At 39.5% G+C, this 19,951-nt stretch overlaps 2 protein-coding genes across 2 annotated transcripts in view; both read right to left on the bottom strand.

The window, feature by feature from the left end:
• ZDHHC2 (zinc finger, DHHC-type containing 2) overlaps window positions 1–3,070 on the bottom strand; it is a 37,098-nt gene extending 34,028 nt beyond the window's left edge. The window contains exons 1-2 of the mRNA XM_010570072.1: window positions 2,881–3,070; window positions 2,372–2,444 (exon numbers count right to left, since the gene is read on the bottom strand). Coding sequence (XP_010568374.1) covers window positions 2,372–2,444; window positions 2,881–3,070 — 263 coding nt within the window. The remainder of the gene's footprint in view (window positions 1–2,371; window positions 2,445–2,880) is intronic.
• An 8,874-nt stretch (window positions 3,071–11,944) lies between these two features.
• The window catches only part of MICU3 (mitochondrial calcium uptake family, member 3), a 44,296-nt gene continuing 36,289 nt past the window's right edge, over window positions 11,945–19,951 (bottom strand). The window contains exons 14-15 of the mRNA XM_010570073.1: window positions 18,560–18,634; window positions 11,945–12,725 (exon numbers count right to left, since the gene is read on the bottom strand). Of these exons, the coding sequence (XP_010568375.1) occupies window positions 18,566–18,634 (69 nt within the window). The 3' untranslated portion in view covers window positions 11,945–12,725; window positions 18,560–18,565. The remainder of the gene's footprint in view (window positions 12,726–18,559; window positions 18,635–19,951) is intronic.

Raw genomic sequence — 19,951 nt, forward strand, 5'->3', positions numbered from 1 at the left:
GGCTGGGCTCTGGCTGCGGCCGTCCCCGCCGCCTGCCGCGGGCGATAGCGGGGAAAGCTGTCCCGTGAAGTTCGGGGCCGGGCCCCGGAGCCGCCCAGCTCCTCGCAAAAGGAGTTCCGCGCCTCGGGCACCCGGCACGTGCCGGAGCGCTTGGGCGGCGGGCGGGCGGAGGCGCCGGTGACGGCTGCCCCCGTCTAACGCCCGGTGCCCAGCGCAGCTTGCCCCGGCTTTCCTGCCTCCGAAATGAGGGATGGTGGGACTTGGCCGCCCGCGGGAGTACTTTTAAATCGCTCGGTTAGGAAGAGCGCTGCCTCGTTTGCGAATGGTGTTTCAGCATCAGGTGTAACGAGCAACAAGCGTGGCGGGCTGCTGTGTCACAGCCAGCCAGAGGCCGCGGTGGCCGGCCCTGCCCCTGGCAGATGTTCTGCCAAGGGAAGGTGGCCAAGGGCTGTGCTGACTCACTCTTTCCCGAAAAGGCTTTACGCTATGGCCGTCGTAATGAAACGCTTGTGAAATGTCATAGTAAACCCAGACTGCGTTGCAGTATGTGCACCCAAATGGTTGCTGAATTACCGTTCCAGAATTAGAAATGCCGAGCAGTTCTGCGATCTGCCAGAGCCTCTCGGAGCATCGGTGGCGCGGCAGGTAGGAAAGAGCTGGTTGGTGAAAACGTGTTTGGACTTGGAAAAAAGGCTGATATAATGTCCCACACGGGAGACTACGCGTGAAGCTAAGTGATCACAACCTGGATGGCACGTGGCTGCCATTGAGTAAAAACAGGCTGCGAGAGAGAAAAAAACATAGGGAAAATAAGACAAAAATAGTAGGTGTGCTGCCAGGTTCCAGAGTATGAAACAGAGTTGTTAGCGTGTTTATCGAAGAGACGGGAAAGGAAGTTGACCGTATGGCTGCAGTGTTTTTATGTCATGCAAAATCACGCGCCTCTCATTATTGTAAGATTCGGCTGAGGAATTTCAGTTAGCCACAGGGAACCGGGTGAAAGAGCAATACAGAATGATGTATCAAGAGGAATATTACATATCCCATAGCAGTAAATTATCTTCACCTATTCAAGAAAAAGACACGTATATCGTCGTGAATGGCTCACTGATACCATCTCCACAATGTATAGTCATTATGAGAGAGAAATAAACAGAATATGATGCCATCGAAAGATGGGAATATAATAACTTATGAAAAGATTCTGCATGATGGGGAATTATGTATTATACATTAAAAAGGTAGAGATACAGTGAATGGTATGGAAAAACTAGATTTTATATGCCAACATACTATATTTCACAAAAGAAGAGGAAAGGGACCAAAACCAACGTGACATAGACAATAAAGCCACTTCATTTTTCCTGTAGTTAATTATGTAAATCATCACTGAGGCCAACATCTTAATAGAACATTTAAAGGATTTGACTTTAGTATGTTTAATGAGAACATGCATGGTTATTCAAAACAGATTTTAGAAGTATAAGGAACAAAATTGCCACCGCTTGAAGGCATACCCCGTGCTTTACTGGCAAAAGTTAAAACAAATGAAGGCAATTTAATGCATTTGATGGAAATACCTGGCAGTGACCTCTCTCAGGTACAAAGGATAACGCATCTAATGTGTTGTGCGTTTCCACGGACACATGGCTGTACCATGAGAAGTTAGCAGCTGGAAACTGTATGCATAAGGGTGAATTAGTTTTTGCATCCCACTTGGGGGCTATGAAAAGCTTTCTCCTACAAACCGTTTTAAAATGTTGCATGTGATAGGGGCTTATTAACAACACATGCCATGGTAAACAGTAGAGAACACTTTTTAACATAGTAATTAATTCCTTGAAATAATTGTTATTATACAAAATTATGTATATAGAGAGGTGGCAGTTTGCCAGAGATGCAGGAATAAAAAGATGATGTGTTACAAAGACCTTAGATCATACAATTTCTGGTCAGAGGCTTTTTATTACTCCTCCCTGGAAATGGGCTTCTGTAGTCCAGCCTTCTAACTTTTCCATGGCCAGTGCCAACCTCCTCAGATTCCACAATAATCAGAATTTTGTTATTTGGTATGCTAATAATAACATTAGTAATTATTTTTATACTATACTCTGTATTAGAGCTCCAAAGTCATGGTCATTCTGGTTCAAAACTAGCCTGAAACAAACAGGCAAACCTCACTTTAATTTGGCTGGGACAAAAAAGCCTGCCTTGACTGATATTCCCGATTACCTTGGAGCATCCTTTGGTCAGAGAGCTATGAAGAATCCCTCTCTCTTGCCCTCGCACTCGTGGTTTCTCCCCATGGATGTGGGCTCTCTTGCTCCCCTCCATGCCCACAGTTCTGCTCTATTCCCTCCATGAGTCTTACCGCTCTCCAGATGGGTCCTGAGACCCTTTCTTCTGTTCCTTTCCTCCTCCTCCTCCTCTCTCTGTGGTATGACCTGCAGAAATTTTAGGTAGCAGGAGAACAACTCAAGAGCGAGTGTATTCAAGGGAGCACTGCATTACAGCAAAAGTAAATCCTGGGATAATCTAAACCATTAGGTATTCATGGACAGATTTCCCAAATGACCGTACTCAGGCAGCCTCTCTCTACGGAGAGAGAGGTTACTCGGGGCACAGTTTATTGATGCTTGTGTGAACCGTTCACAGGAAAAAGAGGAAACAAAGGTAGTTTACTGGCTTTTCTTCTCGTCAGGAGCTGGGCTGAAGGTAGCTGGGGTTTGAAGAGGAGGCTTGAGTCTTTGGCAAATCAAAACAAAATGTTGTCATAAGTGGTACCGCTCAGCTTTTCCCCTCAGACAAGGTATATGCAAGGTATTGCTGGTGGATTTTTTTTTTAAAAGTGTCTCTTCTGGAATACATTTCTGACATTACCATGTGTGACTATTCTTTGTATCAGGTAGCGTGAAGGGATGTTACAAGAAAGGCTGCCACCTGCAGCGCTGGGGCCAGGCATCCGTCTGCCCAGCCGCTGGAGCCTAGCGCAGGAACCCGGCGTCTCCGTCCCAGGCCGGTAGATGTGGCTGCTACTTTCCTGCTCAACCAGTGGCAACTTCAACAGCATCTATGTGTAGGACTCACACAAGTACCGACAGCCAAGTTCCCTTCTCCCCTTCGGCTGTTGGGGCTGAGGTTCACTAGAGAAAGCACATCCCCCCCCCCAACTCTGTGCTCACAAGCACACGTGCAGTTGCAGATCCCTGACTACAGGCACAGCCTCCCTGGCTGTCTGACACCTCTGCCCAGACCCCAGGCCCTCTTAACCTGCCCCACGGTCTCTGACTCGCCAGCTTGGTGCTCACTGCATTTTGACAAGGTCCTCATCCAGCTCATCTTGCTGAGACAAGCATCCTCCACATACCCTTGCTGATCGGTCTGGCTGACCAGGGCTGTTCCCTGCTGTTGCCTCTGTGAGTGTTGTTCGCTTGGGTTTGTGCCTCTGTACATTTGGCTTCCCCTCTTCTCCTCGTCATCCCACTTGCCAAGGTCCTCGGTCAGATGACGTTAACGAAGCAGGTGCTCTCTCCTTCCACATGTGCTGACAGGTAGATGCTAGCTGGGTTCAGATCCAGAAGCAGAGAATGCAAACAGTGCCTCTTCCCAAAGGAAGTCATCTTGGTACCCTAGTGTGCAGTCTGCATTAAAAACTACTCCTGTGCAAGTCAGGGGGCTCTACTTTGTTGAACCAACTTTATCTAAAGAATTACACTGGGGTTCTAATTGCTGACATTAAAGTTCTTTGATACTTAAATTATAGTCAGATCATGCTGCATGTCTGCAATACTCACTGTATATGGATAGCTGTTAAGAGCGTTCTGGGCATTTAAGAAGGAAGAAACTGTACTAGGAATTCGGATCTTGGTAAGTTGCCCATCTAGAGCAAACAGTAGTAGAAGGTTTGTACACATCTAATGAAGTTACACAGATGGCTTGAATGTATTTTATTAAGATGTGATAAACAGTTCCTGATAATCAATGTCATAAAGTAATGGCAGCAAAATAGAAGGAAATCTCAAGTGAGAGAGGATGTTTAATATATGGCAGAGAAAAATTATCTGTTATCGATAGTTTAGCATAGAGCCTTTTCAGACCTCAGTTTTGTACCAGTTTGAAAGGTCACAGAATTTCAAAACAATCAGAATAAAAAAGTAAAATGAGCCACAAAAGATAAGAAACAAAAGTGATTATGTAAATTAACAGTGTTCTTAAAGTATATGTGATTTGAATACCACACTACTGTAGTAAGCGTTTGTCAAGGAGTTACTTCAACGTTCATTTAGGCTCCTGTGGATATAATATCCATGGCTGCCCACAGATGTTCACAGTTACTGTCCCTTCATAGGTTATGATGAGTACCTGCAAATACTATATGTGTATCATCTAGCTCATTAAATTTCAGCTGTAAAATTACACTGAACTCTTAAGACTACCATTACAACAGTTGACTGTGGAAAAATAAGACTTCATGGTATTAGATCATTTTAAGATGTCACAGATTTACTGTGCTAGAACAGTTTGAAAATGATAAGGCATGATTCATTTTATAATCTCATATAACTTTCTGATGATTTTAAACACAGTATTTCTTTCATTATTTGGTCAATTAAAAAAATCCCAAACTAAGTACATGCAGAATGCAGTGAATGATAAACACACCTGCAAAATATGCTTAATTCAAAAACTGTTTTTCAGAGAATCTGACTGGAATTCATGGCTTATATACTCAGAACATCTCCTCCTCTATGTAAGCAATCTGATATGGTGGAATACTTCTTCTTGCACCCCATGTCCCACATATTCTGTGCAGCAGCAAGAGGAAAGGGAAAATAGGACACGAGTATAAATATTTGCCTTCCCACAAGTGCAATACACAGACCAGCAGCTAGAAGGAGGAATAGACATAGGCACAGACATAGAGGCACAGGGCACTAGTTAGGTGAACCTGTGGCTCTACAGGGATGCTCTCTGACCTTCACAACAGCGACTGTGCTGCTTGCTTCTCTCCGGAATGTTTGGGTGTTGGACCACACTTACCACACGTACAAAAAAAAATAAATCTCTCTGCAATGTCTCTGGCGTAGATATCACTTAGAAATGTATGTTGCATCCCAGCTGGAGTCAAGTACCATCTGTGTATAGTTCATGACTCCCAGCTACATGAAAACAAGCAGCTTAGTAGCTTCTCCAGTCTCAGTCTAGCTGTCAGATGTATTTTAATTGGAGGGCTGGCCCAGATGTATTCATCTTCTTGTTCTCCCTTCATCCTAGCTAGGTACTTAATTATTTGCAACTGTTTGGATACCCAAACCTAATTGTTGTCATATGATTTTTTTTTTTTTTAACTTTTCCACAATGTGGAAATTTGCCTGGCTCTCCATGAGAGAGGGTCATTTAGCTCCTTTTCAAGTAATGAAGTCCTTCCTGGAATTTCTTGATTGCTACCCCTGGATTGATACAATACTGTATTTGTGAGAGTCTGCCTTCAGGGAAGTTGTTTAAAGTCGTATTTGGGCTTATTATCCACCTACTCTTCTGTCACTTTCAGTGGCAATTTTTTCATTTCATTGTTTTTCCCCAGACTTATTCATCTTGGAGTTTCATGCCCCTGCTGCTTCCTCTTTTGCCACTTAAGGTGGGAAAAATGGGAGAAATTGAAACCAGTTCTGCTGTACATATCTCTATTTAGGCAAAAATCATGACCCCTAGAGTGGAAAGCCCCTAAAGAGCTGTATGTAAGAAACCTTATCTCATCTAGTGACATCCCATGCTGTGTGCCCCAATCCAGTGATTTCTGCCCTTTGGAGTAGAAGTTATGTGGCTTAATGGTTGACTCCAAAAGCAGGCATCTAATACCAGTCTGACAGCCTCTTTTTTTTTTTTAGATCAGGCAATTTAAACCCACTTTTACACAGCTAATGCCCTGAAATGCCTTGACAGGGCTGACCAACTCAGTACCTTGGTCACACATCCAGGTTTGATCATTGTCCAGGGATGAGATACCTTCCCATGTTCATGCTTTCTATTGCTGGGGATCCTGAGAATATGTCTCTGCACAACATGCAGTGACAGCCACAATTGCTTTCTTTCCACTTCCCATGGAAGTGTTTTAATTGCCAGTGTGTAGGCCGGTTTTGGCAATTTGTCCGCTGTCTTTATAAAATGATATAGAAAAGGATGTAAGATTCATGGGACCAAAGAAAGTAAATGCTTTGGCAGCCTCTGAGGGCATCTGCCCAAACCTGGGACTTCTGGATTCCAGTCCCTGCTCCTTGTACTGGGTTTTGTCAAGCAGTTTCCAAGTGCAAGGACATATTCTTTTTATAAGCTATGTTATCTCTGGCAAGAAGCATAATTTGATAGCAACTACCACAGCAGCTCAAGTCTCTCTGAATCCAGACTGCCATTATCATGCTCTTCATCTCTCCTTCAGGCAATGTGTTTCCACCCCCTCTCATACGCTGTCCCCAGTGCTTCTGTAATGGGGAGCCGTTTCATTGAGTCACATCTATACATACATGTGTGGGGTTTTTTGGCTGTGTTAATTCTTAACTGAGCCATCTCACCCCTCTGTCACGCACATGCTACTGGCCACGAAAGAAAGCCCATGAGAACGCACATCTCTCAGGAGCAACATCTTACAATGCCCCTATACTCAGTACTGCCTGGTTAGCTAGTTTACCGATTTAAAACAGTTTGTGGTATTTCTGGATCTCATGCAATTCTCTGCATGCATTTTTTTGAAGAGCCTAGGTGACTAACTTCAGACTCAGTATTTTACTGCAGAGATTTGAATACCTGAAAGTTTATTTTTACAGCACTACACTCTTTGAATCTAGGTTGTAGCTTCTGAATCAGGGTTAGAGCAAGTTAAAGTTCATTGTTTCAGACCAGAACTTACAACCTCAGGCAAATCACCTAAACCCACTTAACAGTAACACCACTTATTAAAAAAACATGGCGTATAGGTATGGCTGCTTAAAAAGGAGAAGGATTATAAATTTATTGTCAGAAGAAAACTGTAAATGAAAAGTTACTTCCAATGGATAGCTATGAAACAGGAACTGGAAAAGTTCCTGTGCAATCATATTAATTTAATTTCATTTATTTTTAAATTAAGGTGGACATATAAATAGGTAACTCAGCTTTGTGTACTTTTTATATATATATATATATAAAATGAGGTATTTATATTAAGATTTTCAAGTGGGTACTAATATTTTTATGGAACACTCCTAGCTAATAATAATGTTCCTCTGTGTGAGGAATTTATCAGTCAAACTAGTGGTAAAAACTATCATTATTCATTCAAGATTAAAGCACACCCCCGTGTATTTAATTCTGTGTGTAAGAAAAAGAACATAATATATCCAAGGGCACCATCTGCTGACAGGTTCAGGGTGCCAAATGCTTTCATGGATTTTCAGATATAGGGAAAAATACTGTACATTCAGACCTCACATATATTAGAAAATACTCATTTTAGTTTTGGCTTAATTTTAAGGGGAGTTCAGACTTGGTATTGCTACAAATTAGTTTTGTCTGAGATTTGTTTTTTGAATACTGAACTTTTGGTCTGATTCTTTTCCTTCTGCAAGTATTAGTCTGGAGTTGTTTTGCTAGAAACTGTCTTGAAAATGTCCTCAGTGGGACAAGACAGCAAACCACATCATTATGCGAAGAATATTATGCAAAGTTGAATCAAAGCAAAGTCAAAAATTCCTCTCTAATTTTTTTTCTCATTTTGTTTCAAAGCATCCTTATCCTGATATTTAGATGGAAAAGAGGAGATCAAATAACCATAGAAAACCAGGCAGTATGACCAACAATATGCTGCAAGTCACTATTAAATAGTATTTCTTTTTCTTCAGGCTGATAACTTTCTTCTATGGCATACAATACATGCACTTGCAGTGCAAGTAATTTGTATTGACTTACTGTCAAAACACAGAATCATAGAATCATTTAGGTTGGAAAAGACCTTCAAGATCATCAAGTCCAACCATCAACCATGCCCACTAAACCATGTTCTGGAGTGCCTTGTCTATGTTCTTTCTGAATACCTCCAGGGATGGTGACACAACCACTTCCCTGGGCAGCCTGTTGCAATGTCTGACAACCCTTTCTGTAAAGAAATTTTTCCCAATATCCAACCTAAACCTCCCCTGCCACAACTTGAGGCCATTTTCTCTTGTCCTATCTCCAGCCACCTGACAGAAGAGACTGACACCCACCTCGCTACCACCTCCTTTCAGGTATTCGTAGAGAGCGATAAGGTCTCCCCTCGGCCTCCTCTTCTCCAGACTAAACAGCCCCAGTTCCCTCAGCCGCTCCTCATAAGACTTGTGCTCCAGGCCCCTCACCAGCTTGGTTGCCCTTCTCTGGACACGCTCCAGCACCTCAAGGTCTTTCCTGTAGTGAGGGGCCCAAAACTGAACACAGTACTCCAGGTGCGGCCTTACCAGTGCCCAGTACAGGGGAACAATCACCTCCCTGCTCCTGCTGGCCACACCATTTCTGATGCAGGCCAGGATGCCATTGGCCTTCTTGGCCACCTGGGCACACTGCCGGCTCATATTCAGCCGGCTGTCAACCAGCACCCCCAGGTCTTTCTCTGCCGGGCAGCTTTCCAGCCACTCTTCCCCAACCCTGTAGCGCTGCATGGGGTTGCCGTGACCGAAGTGCAGGCCCCGGCACTTGGCCTTGTTGAACTTCATGCGATTGGCCTCAGCCCATCGATCCAGCCTGTCCAGATCTCTCTGTAGATCCTCCCTACCCTCAAGCAGATCGACCCTGCCTCACAGCTTGGTGTCATCTGCAAACTTGCTGAGGGTGCACTCAATCCCCTCATCCAAATCATCGATAAAGATATTAAACAGAACAGGGCCCAACACTGAGCCCTGAGGAACACCACTTGTGACGTGCCACCAACTGGATTTCACCCCATTCACCACAACCCTCTGGGCTCAGCCATCCATCCAATGAAGAGTACACTTATCCAAGCCATGAGACGCCACCTTCTCAAGGAGTATGCCATGAGAGACAGTGTCAAAGGCCTTGCTGAAGCCAAGGAAGATAACATCCACAGCCTTTCCCTCATCCACTAGGTGGGTCACCTGGTCATAGAAGGAGATCAGGTTGGTCAAGCAGGACCTGCCTTTCGTAAACCCATGCTGACTGGGCCTGATCCCCTGCTTATCCTGGACTTGCCATGTGAGTGCTCTCAAGACAAACCGTTTCATAATCTTCCCCGGTACCGAGGTCAGGCTGACAGGCCCGTAGTTCCCCAGATCCTCCCTCCGACCCTTCTTGTAAATGGGAGTCACGCTGGCAAGCCTCCAGTCCTCTGGGACCTCCCCTGTTGACCAGGATTGCTGATAGATGATAGAGAGTGGCTTGGCAAGGACCTCTGCCAGTTCCCTCAGTACTCCTGGATGGATCCCATCAGGTCCCATAGATTTGTGAGTGTCCAGACGGCATAGTAGGTCCCTAACTAATTCCTCCTGGATTAAGGGGGGGTATGTTCTGCTCTTCATCCTTGCCTTCCAACTCGGGGCGGAGTACCCTGAGGATAACTGGTCTCCCTGTTAAAGACTGAGGCAAAGAAGGCATTAAGTACCTCAGCCTTTTCCATGCAAGGAGGGAAACTGTCAGTGTGATTTTAAACATCGGAAGATGAGCAGGGAGCAGCCTGCAGTACAGGATATTCTGCTGGCAACTATGAATTCATCAGAGCTCAGACAAAAGTTAGTATCACAAAGCTACCCAAAGGTGCAAGTTTAATAGTTACCATTTTATCACAATTTACAGCTGGTCTGGGCATCAGTGGGCAGTTCCTAAGCATCCACTGAGTATCTTCTTATATTATTACGCTTTTCTTAACTTACAGAAGAGAACAACAGCTGGTTTTACAAAAAGCCTTCATTTAAGCAACTATCAAATAATTTAGTTCAGTATACAAATCTTCTCTGCTGCCAGGAATTTGATGTATTTTGAATAAGTTTTTATTGAGCACAGTGACTGCTGCCTATCCGAGGGGTGCCTCTCTAGCAGATGGCATGTCCCATTACCCTGCCTTGTTCTCACCTGTTTGTCCTTGCACTTCCAGCTCTTTTATACAGAATTCTGTGGCAGAAAAGCAAAGCTATCTGAAGAAATGACCGAAAGAACCAAAAAAAAAAGAGTATTTTTTGTGATGGTGAGATGCTCTGGTTCAAAACACTTATACATTAATGTTACAGAAAAAAAGACTTTTTTTATGACAAAAGAATTCGAATGATATACACTGCAAATAGAATTAGTTTCAGGTGCATTTATTTTGAAATAAACAAGAATATTATATGCATATATTCATATTTATATTAAATAACTTATTATTAAATATGAGAAAAAATACTCTTAAAAACTAATCTGACACCTTCACATTCTATTTTGTATTAAGTGACTATAGTTAGGAAATATATAGAAAAATGATAAAATTGTCTCAAGCCAGCCATAAAAGCAAAGTGCACTATTGCCTAGGGCAGTGGAGGAGCAAAATTATGACGGTGTTGCTGCTTCCTCCAAGGGGAGGATCACTGAGTGGGCAGTAGTGAATGAAGAGGAAGGAGGGGAACCTCTTCAATAACTCCCTATCCTTTCTTCCCGTTTTTTGTCCTTCATCACTGAAGTAGCAAATTGGGTTTTGCATATGCTGACAAGAAGCAGTGAGACAGTTCTGCGTACCAAGACGATACATTGAATACAATTAATTCCCTAAATGATCACACAGGGATTGCAGCTTATCCATGTTCTGTTGTGTCTTCATCCCAATTTATTTGATCTTTCTTGCTGTCGGTAGTTTAAGGATGCCAAGGTGGAAATTTCATAAGTATTTATCATGAAATATTAACTACAGTAGCATCCTTCAAAAGCTTTCTGAACTGGCTTTTTCTCAGATAAAAGCCACACCTAGCACATTTTTTTCCCTAAGATTCTCAGAGCAGAATTTCTTAAAAAACATATTCCTTTTCATTTTGTTTTGATTTTTTAGCAGAGATAGATCTTATAAATTAAACATTTCTAAACTTATGTGTACTTACACACATGCTAAACATCTTTTCCATTCACATGTGATGTAAGATGGTACTTGAGCAACATGTGCACTAAATACAATTTTGAAAAGTTTGCTTACAGGTATTTGGAGTAATAAAAGATTTAAAACCATTATTCTGGTTCTATTTTAATTGTCAGACTCCACCAAATATTTGCCTTTCTGGTAACAATTTATTGACATTAGTTTTAGTGTGTGTGTATCCAGCTAGAAATATTTCAAGGCACAGATTGTTCCTAAATAAATAGACTTATTTGATGTCCAGTGAACCTTTTCAGGAATGATATAAGAAATAGGTGTTTGTGTTTGTTTGGGTTTAATTCCCACCACCTAATGATCATCTTGAAAGGGACTAAGGAAAAACGCTGCTGCTGAATAGCAAAGAAAAAATGTACAGAATATGAAAACCAAATGTAACAGTGTACTTACCACTGTCTCTGTAACATCTAAACCTACAGAGCATGAACTGCTCATTGCCTGTAGTCTCCATAACCTTTGTAACGCCTAATTTATGTCTAATATTTGATGTGTAATATTCAAATAATATTACTTGGTGAGTGTTGCTCTGTACTGCTGCATGCATTCATTTTTTGTTTTGTTTTTTTTTTGTTTGACACAAACACAAGTTATTTATCTATTTTCTAGATACTGCATTCCAGAGTAGCAAATTAGACAATGGTAATTTCTATTCAGTGCCATGTCTTACTTCATATAAAAGTGCACTATTCACACGAAACACATGAAGTTTTACTCTACCAGAAATATACCAGTGAATTTATACATATGGCAATAAAATTTATAATAAACATTACAAAGTGTGTATTACTTAATGTGAATTTGAACATTTTGACTTTTCTTTAATATACTGCTTGTAAGACATCTTAAAATCTGTCCTATTTTTTTAAAGGATAAATTAATAAACATAGTAGTAAGACTTGGAGAATCTGAACATTATAGTCCATACAGTACCATTCCTAGGTAAATACCTATCATTCACATTATAACCATAACAGCTTTATTCTTTTTAAAATAACAGCTTTGTTAGCTTCTAAGAGTTTAATTTGTACATTCAACCCGTATATAATTGTTATGCTACTTAATGTATTGTCATTATCAATTTAGCACAAACTTTTTAATAGTGCTTTTCTGAAAGCAAATTCACAGTCTAAGCTGATGCGGGCAGTTTCTCTTCATTGTCAAAACGTTTGCCTACCAAGGTGTAAAACTTATTTTTGTTTTCTTTCAAATGACAAATGTATCTCAAAATAATAAAAAATAATATTCAAAATGTGTTCTTAAAAAAAAGACTTCTGCCAATCAGGTTGTAGTTCATTGTTTAAATAAAATACATACTGAAAAGCAGCTATAAGAGTTAATGATCACTACATTAAGTGAAAAGAAGTCCTGTGTTTTCTACTGCAGCTGAAGATTCATGATTCACCTGGGTTAGTTTGTTCTTCATTAAGAATTCATAGGAATAAATAGTTCTAACCAGTGCAGATATTCCTTCTTTCTTCCTTTATCTCAGCATATCTCGTCTCCGAAATTGCTTCCATAGATCTCTGAGATGTTCACTGGTTACAGTCATCACACAAGAGTAATATTCCTTCCAACCATTCCTTGGAGTCTCCTGTGAAAAGTGAAAAACATACAATTGGAAAAAGATATTGTTCACTAAATTCCTTAATATTACACTAAATTTGACTCAGACTCATACAAACTAGATACATATTTTAATATTAAAATCATGAAAGATCAGATACTTCTATGGCTCAGAAGTACTTCTGTAAAATGAGGGTTATAAATCCATACACAGGTTAAGTATTCAGAATTCATCCTCACCTCACAGCACACAGTTAGCATACAACAAATAGCCTATGTATATTAAAACCTGTAAGAAAGATCTTCTCTTTATTCTGGTATGTACTACTCTCTCTCTAGTTTTGTTTCTTGCTTCTTCATGTTGATGCTGTACTAAAAATTCACCTCTAACACTAAATAAAAAGCATAGAAAATTATTGATGTTCATGAAACTGAGGCATTAGCAAAAGCCAAATACAAAACAGGGAGATGATAGGAAAGCTTCTTTATACTAGGTTACCTTAATCCTAAACTGCATTGTAGTTCATTGACATTTGTAAGTGCCCACCGAATGGAGAGGAATATTGGCCAAACGCTGGCCTGGGTGATTCACTAGACTCTATGTTGTCTGTAGTTACCACTGGATCTCATTATTTCTTCTGCTGTTCCTAATTTCACGAGCCTATTTTTATAGTAAGTACAGAAAGATGGAGAGGGGCTAAGTATTAGAACAACTGGGAAAGAGGCTAAGTAAGGAACAGGAATTGTAATTGTTGATAAGTCAGAAGCATTTAAAAGTAATTTTAAATTGTAATCCATCTTAGAAATTAAGTCCAGTATCCCGAGGTAAATGGTTACAGTGTCAAGGTGAGAGATTGTCTGATAGCTTGTTTTGGTTGAACTGAGTGAAGAAGTTAAAAATATTGTGACATTGCAGTATAATAAAACCAACCATTAAAGAGTAAAGCCTACTTTCCATTTATTCTTATAATTAATCTTGTATAATTAAAAAGCATAGAACATTATGCAGAAGTTGTAAATATTCAGGAAACAATCTAATCCACAGCAGTATATAATCCAGACTTTAAATGAAATATTAGAAACAACACTTACGTGAATGCATAATTTAGTTGATTTATAGTCAATCTTATGAAAAAACTGTCCGACTTGCAAAATGCATTGCATTATTTAACAAAAGCACATTCTGTTGATTAACCAGTGCTTTAAGATAAACGTTTATTTATTATTTTATGAAACAGGTTCAGAGAAATGTTTGTGAAAATCAGTAAAAGAAACACTGAAGTACATTAACTGTTCATCTACTTATTTCTAATTTATTTATTATTGTTGTATCTACTCTCAGTGTACCAAATTCACAGAAAGAGCATTTTGTCCACATAGCCTGCAATGCTTTCACATTTCACCGGAACATTTTCCTCCCATGGTATCAAGGTATGTTTTTAAGGTTCTAGTCAGGTTTAGGATCAAAAGTTTGGGTTCTCTAACTTCCAGTTACTTTTGTAATATGAGTAAGTAAGGTGTGCCTATCACACACTTCTGACTTTATCTGCTTTAGAGAACACGTAAGCAACAGTCTCAACTAGTAAGCAACTGCCTCTTCATTTTTTTTTTCTGAAAGCTATCTCTTATGATAGATGTACTCAGCTGCTGTACATTAGGAAAGTATGGAAATTAAAAGCTTTCAAAATATTAACTACATGGAAAATCTTAATCTCACTTGACTGAATGAAGTATTTACACAAGACAGCAATTTATTGTTGAAACTTGACTAGAAATGAGGTTCTGAATCCATGCTTCAGTCTTTCATGTCTTTCTTAAAATGAAACGTCCTTCCTCAATCAGCCCCAAGACACTGGTTTCAGCTATTAACTATTACTTCCTAAAAACCTTCAATCAGAAATTTAGAAACCCCACAAAATTCAGAACAACTAGAAAACAGTTCTTTTAATGAAAAATCTTAAGATTTTAAAGACATTACGGGAACATACAACTTAATTTCTAGATTTACAATTGTGACATACAGTATTTACTTTCAATACTTTAGAAGTGAACAAAATTGGAATTATAGCTTAAATATCTATTACAGTTACTGAACACACAAGTAGTTTAGCCAACAGTACTTTCAGATGGACTCGAATCCCTCCTGAAGTTGGCCTCTAGCATCCTTCTTCGGAAATGAACTCTGAAAGGGTTTTGCTAGAAATTTCCTAGATAACCCTTCGATAAGGCATTCAAATCAGAGCTCTCCTCTCAGCTCTGTTCGGCAGCTCCCTACTAACATGTTTTTTCTGTTCTCCCTACAGTACATGCAAAGGAGTACCTGCCGATGCCGAGTCAGGCTGTGTGCCCTGCAGGGAGAGCAATGCAGAAACTCAAGCTCTCCAAGAACATTGCCAGCTGTTTGGACCACACAGAGCTTGTACAGTTGTTCCCCAAGGAGAGATTTTAATTATTTATTATAAGGGTATAACATTCTTTACACTGTTAAGTAGACTGCATTAGTGCAATTCAGAGATATGTAATGTACAGCGCAATGTGCTGTTTATCCCTTTTCAGGGTGCAGATTCAAAGTATGGTATCATCTATGGTATGTATGCCAAGTATCTTAATCTCTTTCATCAGAGTTCTACGTTTACCACAGAAAGTATATCAAAGCACAGACAATGATCTGTACATTTATATTTGGAACAAAGTAGAATTAAGAGTTATTGTATTGCACCTAACTTTGGGATGTAACTGCAGCAGATTTTTGTACTTTGCATACATCTATCTGTTTTTTTGTACATCAGACTGAAATTGAATTACCCAAATGAAATTGTTCAATTTCAAATCTCCAATGATTCTGTCTTTATTATCTTTTTAATTTATAAGATAATAGAAAATAATTTTTAGAATTACGTAAATTCACTTTCACTCCACGCTGTACAGCAAAGACAGAATTAGTTCCGTTCTCCTCCACAGTAACTAACTCCAAATCACTTCACATGTGTTTCAGCTAAAGTTTCCATTTCCATTAACTGACACTTGCAACAAACTTTAATAAATATTTACAACAAATTTGAAGAAATACCGCAAGTTAAGTAACACTTTGCACAAAAAGGAACTCAGAATAGCTAACAACTAGATATGTTACTGTAATTCATCACAAAAGACAAGGAGCAGTTGCTCAAGTGAAGAGCAGTAGCTGACGAATGTGTCTGCAGGCAAGAGGGAATTTTACATATTTGAGGTTTACACTGCATTCTTGAGTGCGCAGGGAACAGATATCTGAAACAGACCTACACAGGTAAACTTAGGTACCAGAAGCATTCTTGTTATAGCATCCAGGAGCTCTAGTGGGGAAAAAGAGCAGGGTAAATAATCAGCAACCTCTACACTATGTTAGTGAGGTTGCACTGGGCCAGATCAGTGCACTGAGAACTAACCTGGTTTCTGTGTCTGTCTCCCAGTGCATAGTGTAGACATACTATTATTTAACTTTAAAATGTTTTTCTTGAGAATGACTTTATACAGAGTGAACAAAATCTCCCTTTATAAATCTCCACTGTATATTTTTGTCCCAGTTTACTCCATCTTAAAAGAAGAAGGAAGTAATTTATTGCCTGAATTCAGATCCCTGTCAAGGTGTCGATGTATGTAAGTTTGATGCTTTTACCACAGTCTCTCTTTTTGTCACCCAGCTAATTTTATTAGGCTTGATGATTAGATATTGGATTCTTTTGTGTCCCTGCGTTTTGTTCCACTTGGTCACATACCCTTCACTGAAATTACTAGGAAAGCATCATGACTGTATAGCATTTCGATATTTTCCTGTAAGAGCTGTTCCATATCTTGAAAAGTTTACAGTTTAAACAATACTTGATATGCAACTACAGTGTAGGTTGTGGCAGAACTAGTAGAGACAAAAAGACAAAGTACTCCTAAGAATGATTTTTAAAAAGACATGGGAAAAGAAGAAAGGAAGTTTTGAGAGTCAAAAGTTTCAAAGAGATGAAGTTACATAAAATTAATCTAAAGTCACGAATTTCCTCTTATGTAACTGATGAATTGGATTACTAAAATGTTGGTTTAACTATTTTGTTAGTCATTTACACTTCCCAGTACACAGTCCCACTTCCTAGAAACCAGATGCTTTGTTTGTTAAGATCAAACTTCCTTTTCTGTTCCTCACATATTAGTACAAAGCTTCGGTATTTGGGTTATACTCATAAAGAGGAAGTCTAATTTTAAAAATGGTAATAGTTAATCAAAATAATAAAGAAATAATCCCATGAAGAGTGTATGCAGATCAAACAGAACTTGTCTTCTTTCTAGGAGGACAAATTGGCTACATAAGCCTAGACGTGCCCCAAGCCATCTTCACTGATGAATTTAAAAGAACCAGCCTGTTCAAAAGATGTGACACTTCACTGAAAAAAAGAAAATGGCACGAAGAGTCCCAAAGAACACAGTTTGGAGTACATGACATGCTGTGCCATTGGAACAGGTCAACAGTTTAGATATATTCCCTCTCTCTTACTTATCTTGCTCAGGGGTCTACAAAAGGAAAACATCAGTGGGACTGGTGAGCCAGTGGGCTACCAGTCTGAGTGGACCCCACCTCTCATCCTTACAGACTTAGCTTTTCCACTGTGCTGGAAGCCAGCCATCACCCCAGATAAACAGGATCCAAGAAACTTCTGCTTAGTGTACGTACATTCCTCGGTTTCCTGCCATGCTGTTTCAGAGTTAGGGAAGAAAGATTTAAACCAGAGGCCCAGCATGCTCAGTGGCATACACGTGCTCAGAGAGGCATATGATAGGAAAGGGGATGATTCAGAAGGTCAGATGCCAATATGCTGATGTATGGAGGCATCTGAAGATAGTTATTAGACAAGAAATCTCAGCTTAATATTGTGCCTCAGAATTAAAAACAGCGGGGGAACGACAGTCAAACTCTCCCGGCTCAGGAGCACATGAGATGTGCTGGCTACTCCACGGGGTCCACTCACAGCAGACCACTGGCTATGAGGCCTTGTTTGTCATGACGTACATCTTTCTGCTCCTCCCCACTGCAAAGTAATACATCTGCAACCTACATTAGCTGTTAGCAGTCTTCGTAGCAACTACTGCAAAGTCTATAAATATAAACAGGAAAAAAGTGCTGGCACCAAAATCTTAAAATGAAAAGGAGAAAACTCTTGCTTTATGTAAGAAGAGAAATGTCTGCTAACATATTTCTGCTGTGTCCACCATGCGACAGTTTCACAATATGGCTCCAGAATACCCACACCACAGTTTTTACACTGAACTCCACAGTACAATCTAATGTAAGAATGAATATTCATGTGGTGGAAATGCAGAAGCAGGCATGATGGTCATGTGTGGGCACAGTGCTTATTTTTGAAAATTGCTGGTATAGCAATAGTGCCAAAACCACATTATTGTTTTCAAAAGCATAACTATAAATCAAAGTAGGATCAAGTTACTAACAGTGTCTCAGAAAGAAAAATTGTCTTTGCAATCTTCATTGGTAAATACTTATTAGCTACAGTTATCTGAGAAATTAGTGAAAAGTGGTCACAGGACAGACAGAAAACAGCAACAGAAACCATGAAAGAATACTTTTCTCTATTCCAAACATAGCACAAAATTGCAGCTGGCTTACAAAACAGTGACAGCGTGAGTCAGTCATTGCCAACTTCAGAATAAAGTTCTATTGCTTCAGTCAAAAACACAGCGTGATGCTTTGAGCTACTACATTGCTTACAGTCAGATAACCTATTCCTGAATTTTGAAACAGGAAACATAGCAGTGACAGTTTAACATTCAGCCATTCCTGCAAGCATGCCAGCACACTCAGACTGGGCAGCTAACACATACCGTCATTTATCTGCTATAGAGTTCCTTCCTCACGCAGGATTTGAAAGTAGTATACCTCTGTATAGGTTTGTAGCCCTGTGGAGCAGAAGATGGAGAAGTGCACAGATGCAGACAACATGTGAAGGCAGCCAGAGGTAAGCATAAGACAACGGTATCATGAAAATACAAAAAAATGGCTTTAAGTGACAAATAGCTGAAGATACAGTATAGTATGTGCTAGGTAAAATGTTTATCATTTAGTCATTAAGTTCCAAATCTTTCAGTTTAAAATGGAATTTATAAAGAAAGGGAATCTTCTTATATATTTAAAAAAAAAAGAAAAGAAATAACTATTTTAAACCAAACAGCAGGAAAAAATAAAGCTTTTCATGTCTGCACATTTTAATAAGTTTATGGCAATACTCTGACTGACCACCTGATGGCAGCTTAATATACTAGTTTGTTTCAAACTACTAAAACCAGAAAAGGTTTCAGATTATTATATTCCAGAAAGAGAGAAATTTCATTTGATAAACTCTTTAAGACATTTACTTTTCCCAAAACATATCTAAAATATATGTTAAAATGAATATTTATTATGTTCCTACAAAGGGTAGTACCTGACCTTCCTCAAGTTTATGGCTAAGCTTTTAAATAAGACAAAGCTGGTAGGTAATAATTGACCTTTCAGAACTCCAGTTTCATTGGACTTGTGTAACTCTTTGCTCTTCAGTATGTTTGCTTTAGTCAGACTATATAAATACAAAATGCCCTTTTCTAAAATACATGGTCCTAGTACCAAGCTCTGTGATGCCCTCAAGATTGTTCTGGGCAAACATTTCAGTGAAACGACTTTTTAAAAAGTTGAATTACTAAGTATAAGATGTTAATTGTAAAATCATACTTCAAATCATAGGCCTATTTTAAACTGTTATTTTTAGGTGTTTTTAGAGTGATAATCAGAGACTACATTGATTTGGGTAGACATTAATTGTAGGATACTTAACATTAAAATCAGGCATTTACACTTTATAAACAGGTTCAAATTGCTCATGGCAAAAATTTCCATGTTGCTACAAAATACTGCATAAGCAAAAGCTATAATGTTCTTTTATCTGTATAATGGAACTGACCAAATCTTAATATGGATTCGAAACAGTTATTAACAAAGAAAAGGTTAGTGATTTGTTAGTTTTGATTTAGCACAAGACAACAATTGAGCCCTCCACATTGTAGGAGCAAGAGGGTAAACTTTTACTTGTTCTGACCACACTAAATACTGTGAAACTTTTAATGAACAAACAATAGGAAGCAATTAGTGACACTTTCCGCCAATTTGTTCTGGGCAAAACGTTCTTATGTGTTTTCTTCTTTTCATTCTAAACCAAGATTGGGAGGTGGCGGGGGAGGGGG

This window comes from Haliaeetus leucocephalus, unplaced genomic scaffold (genome assembly GCF_000737465.1).
Source record: "Haliaeetus leucocephalus isolate CR32 unplaced genomic scaffold, Haliaeetus_leucocephalus-4.0 Scaffold284, whole genome shotgun sequence".
Classification (NCBI taxonomy): Eukaryota; Metazoa; Chordata; class Aves; order Accipitriformes; family Accipitridae; genus Haliaeetus; species Haliaeetus leucocephalus.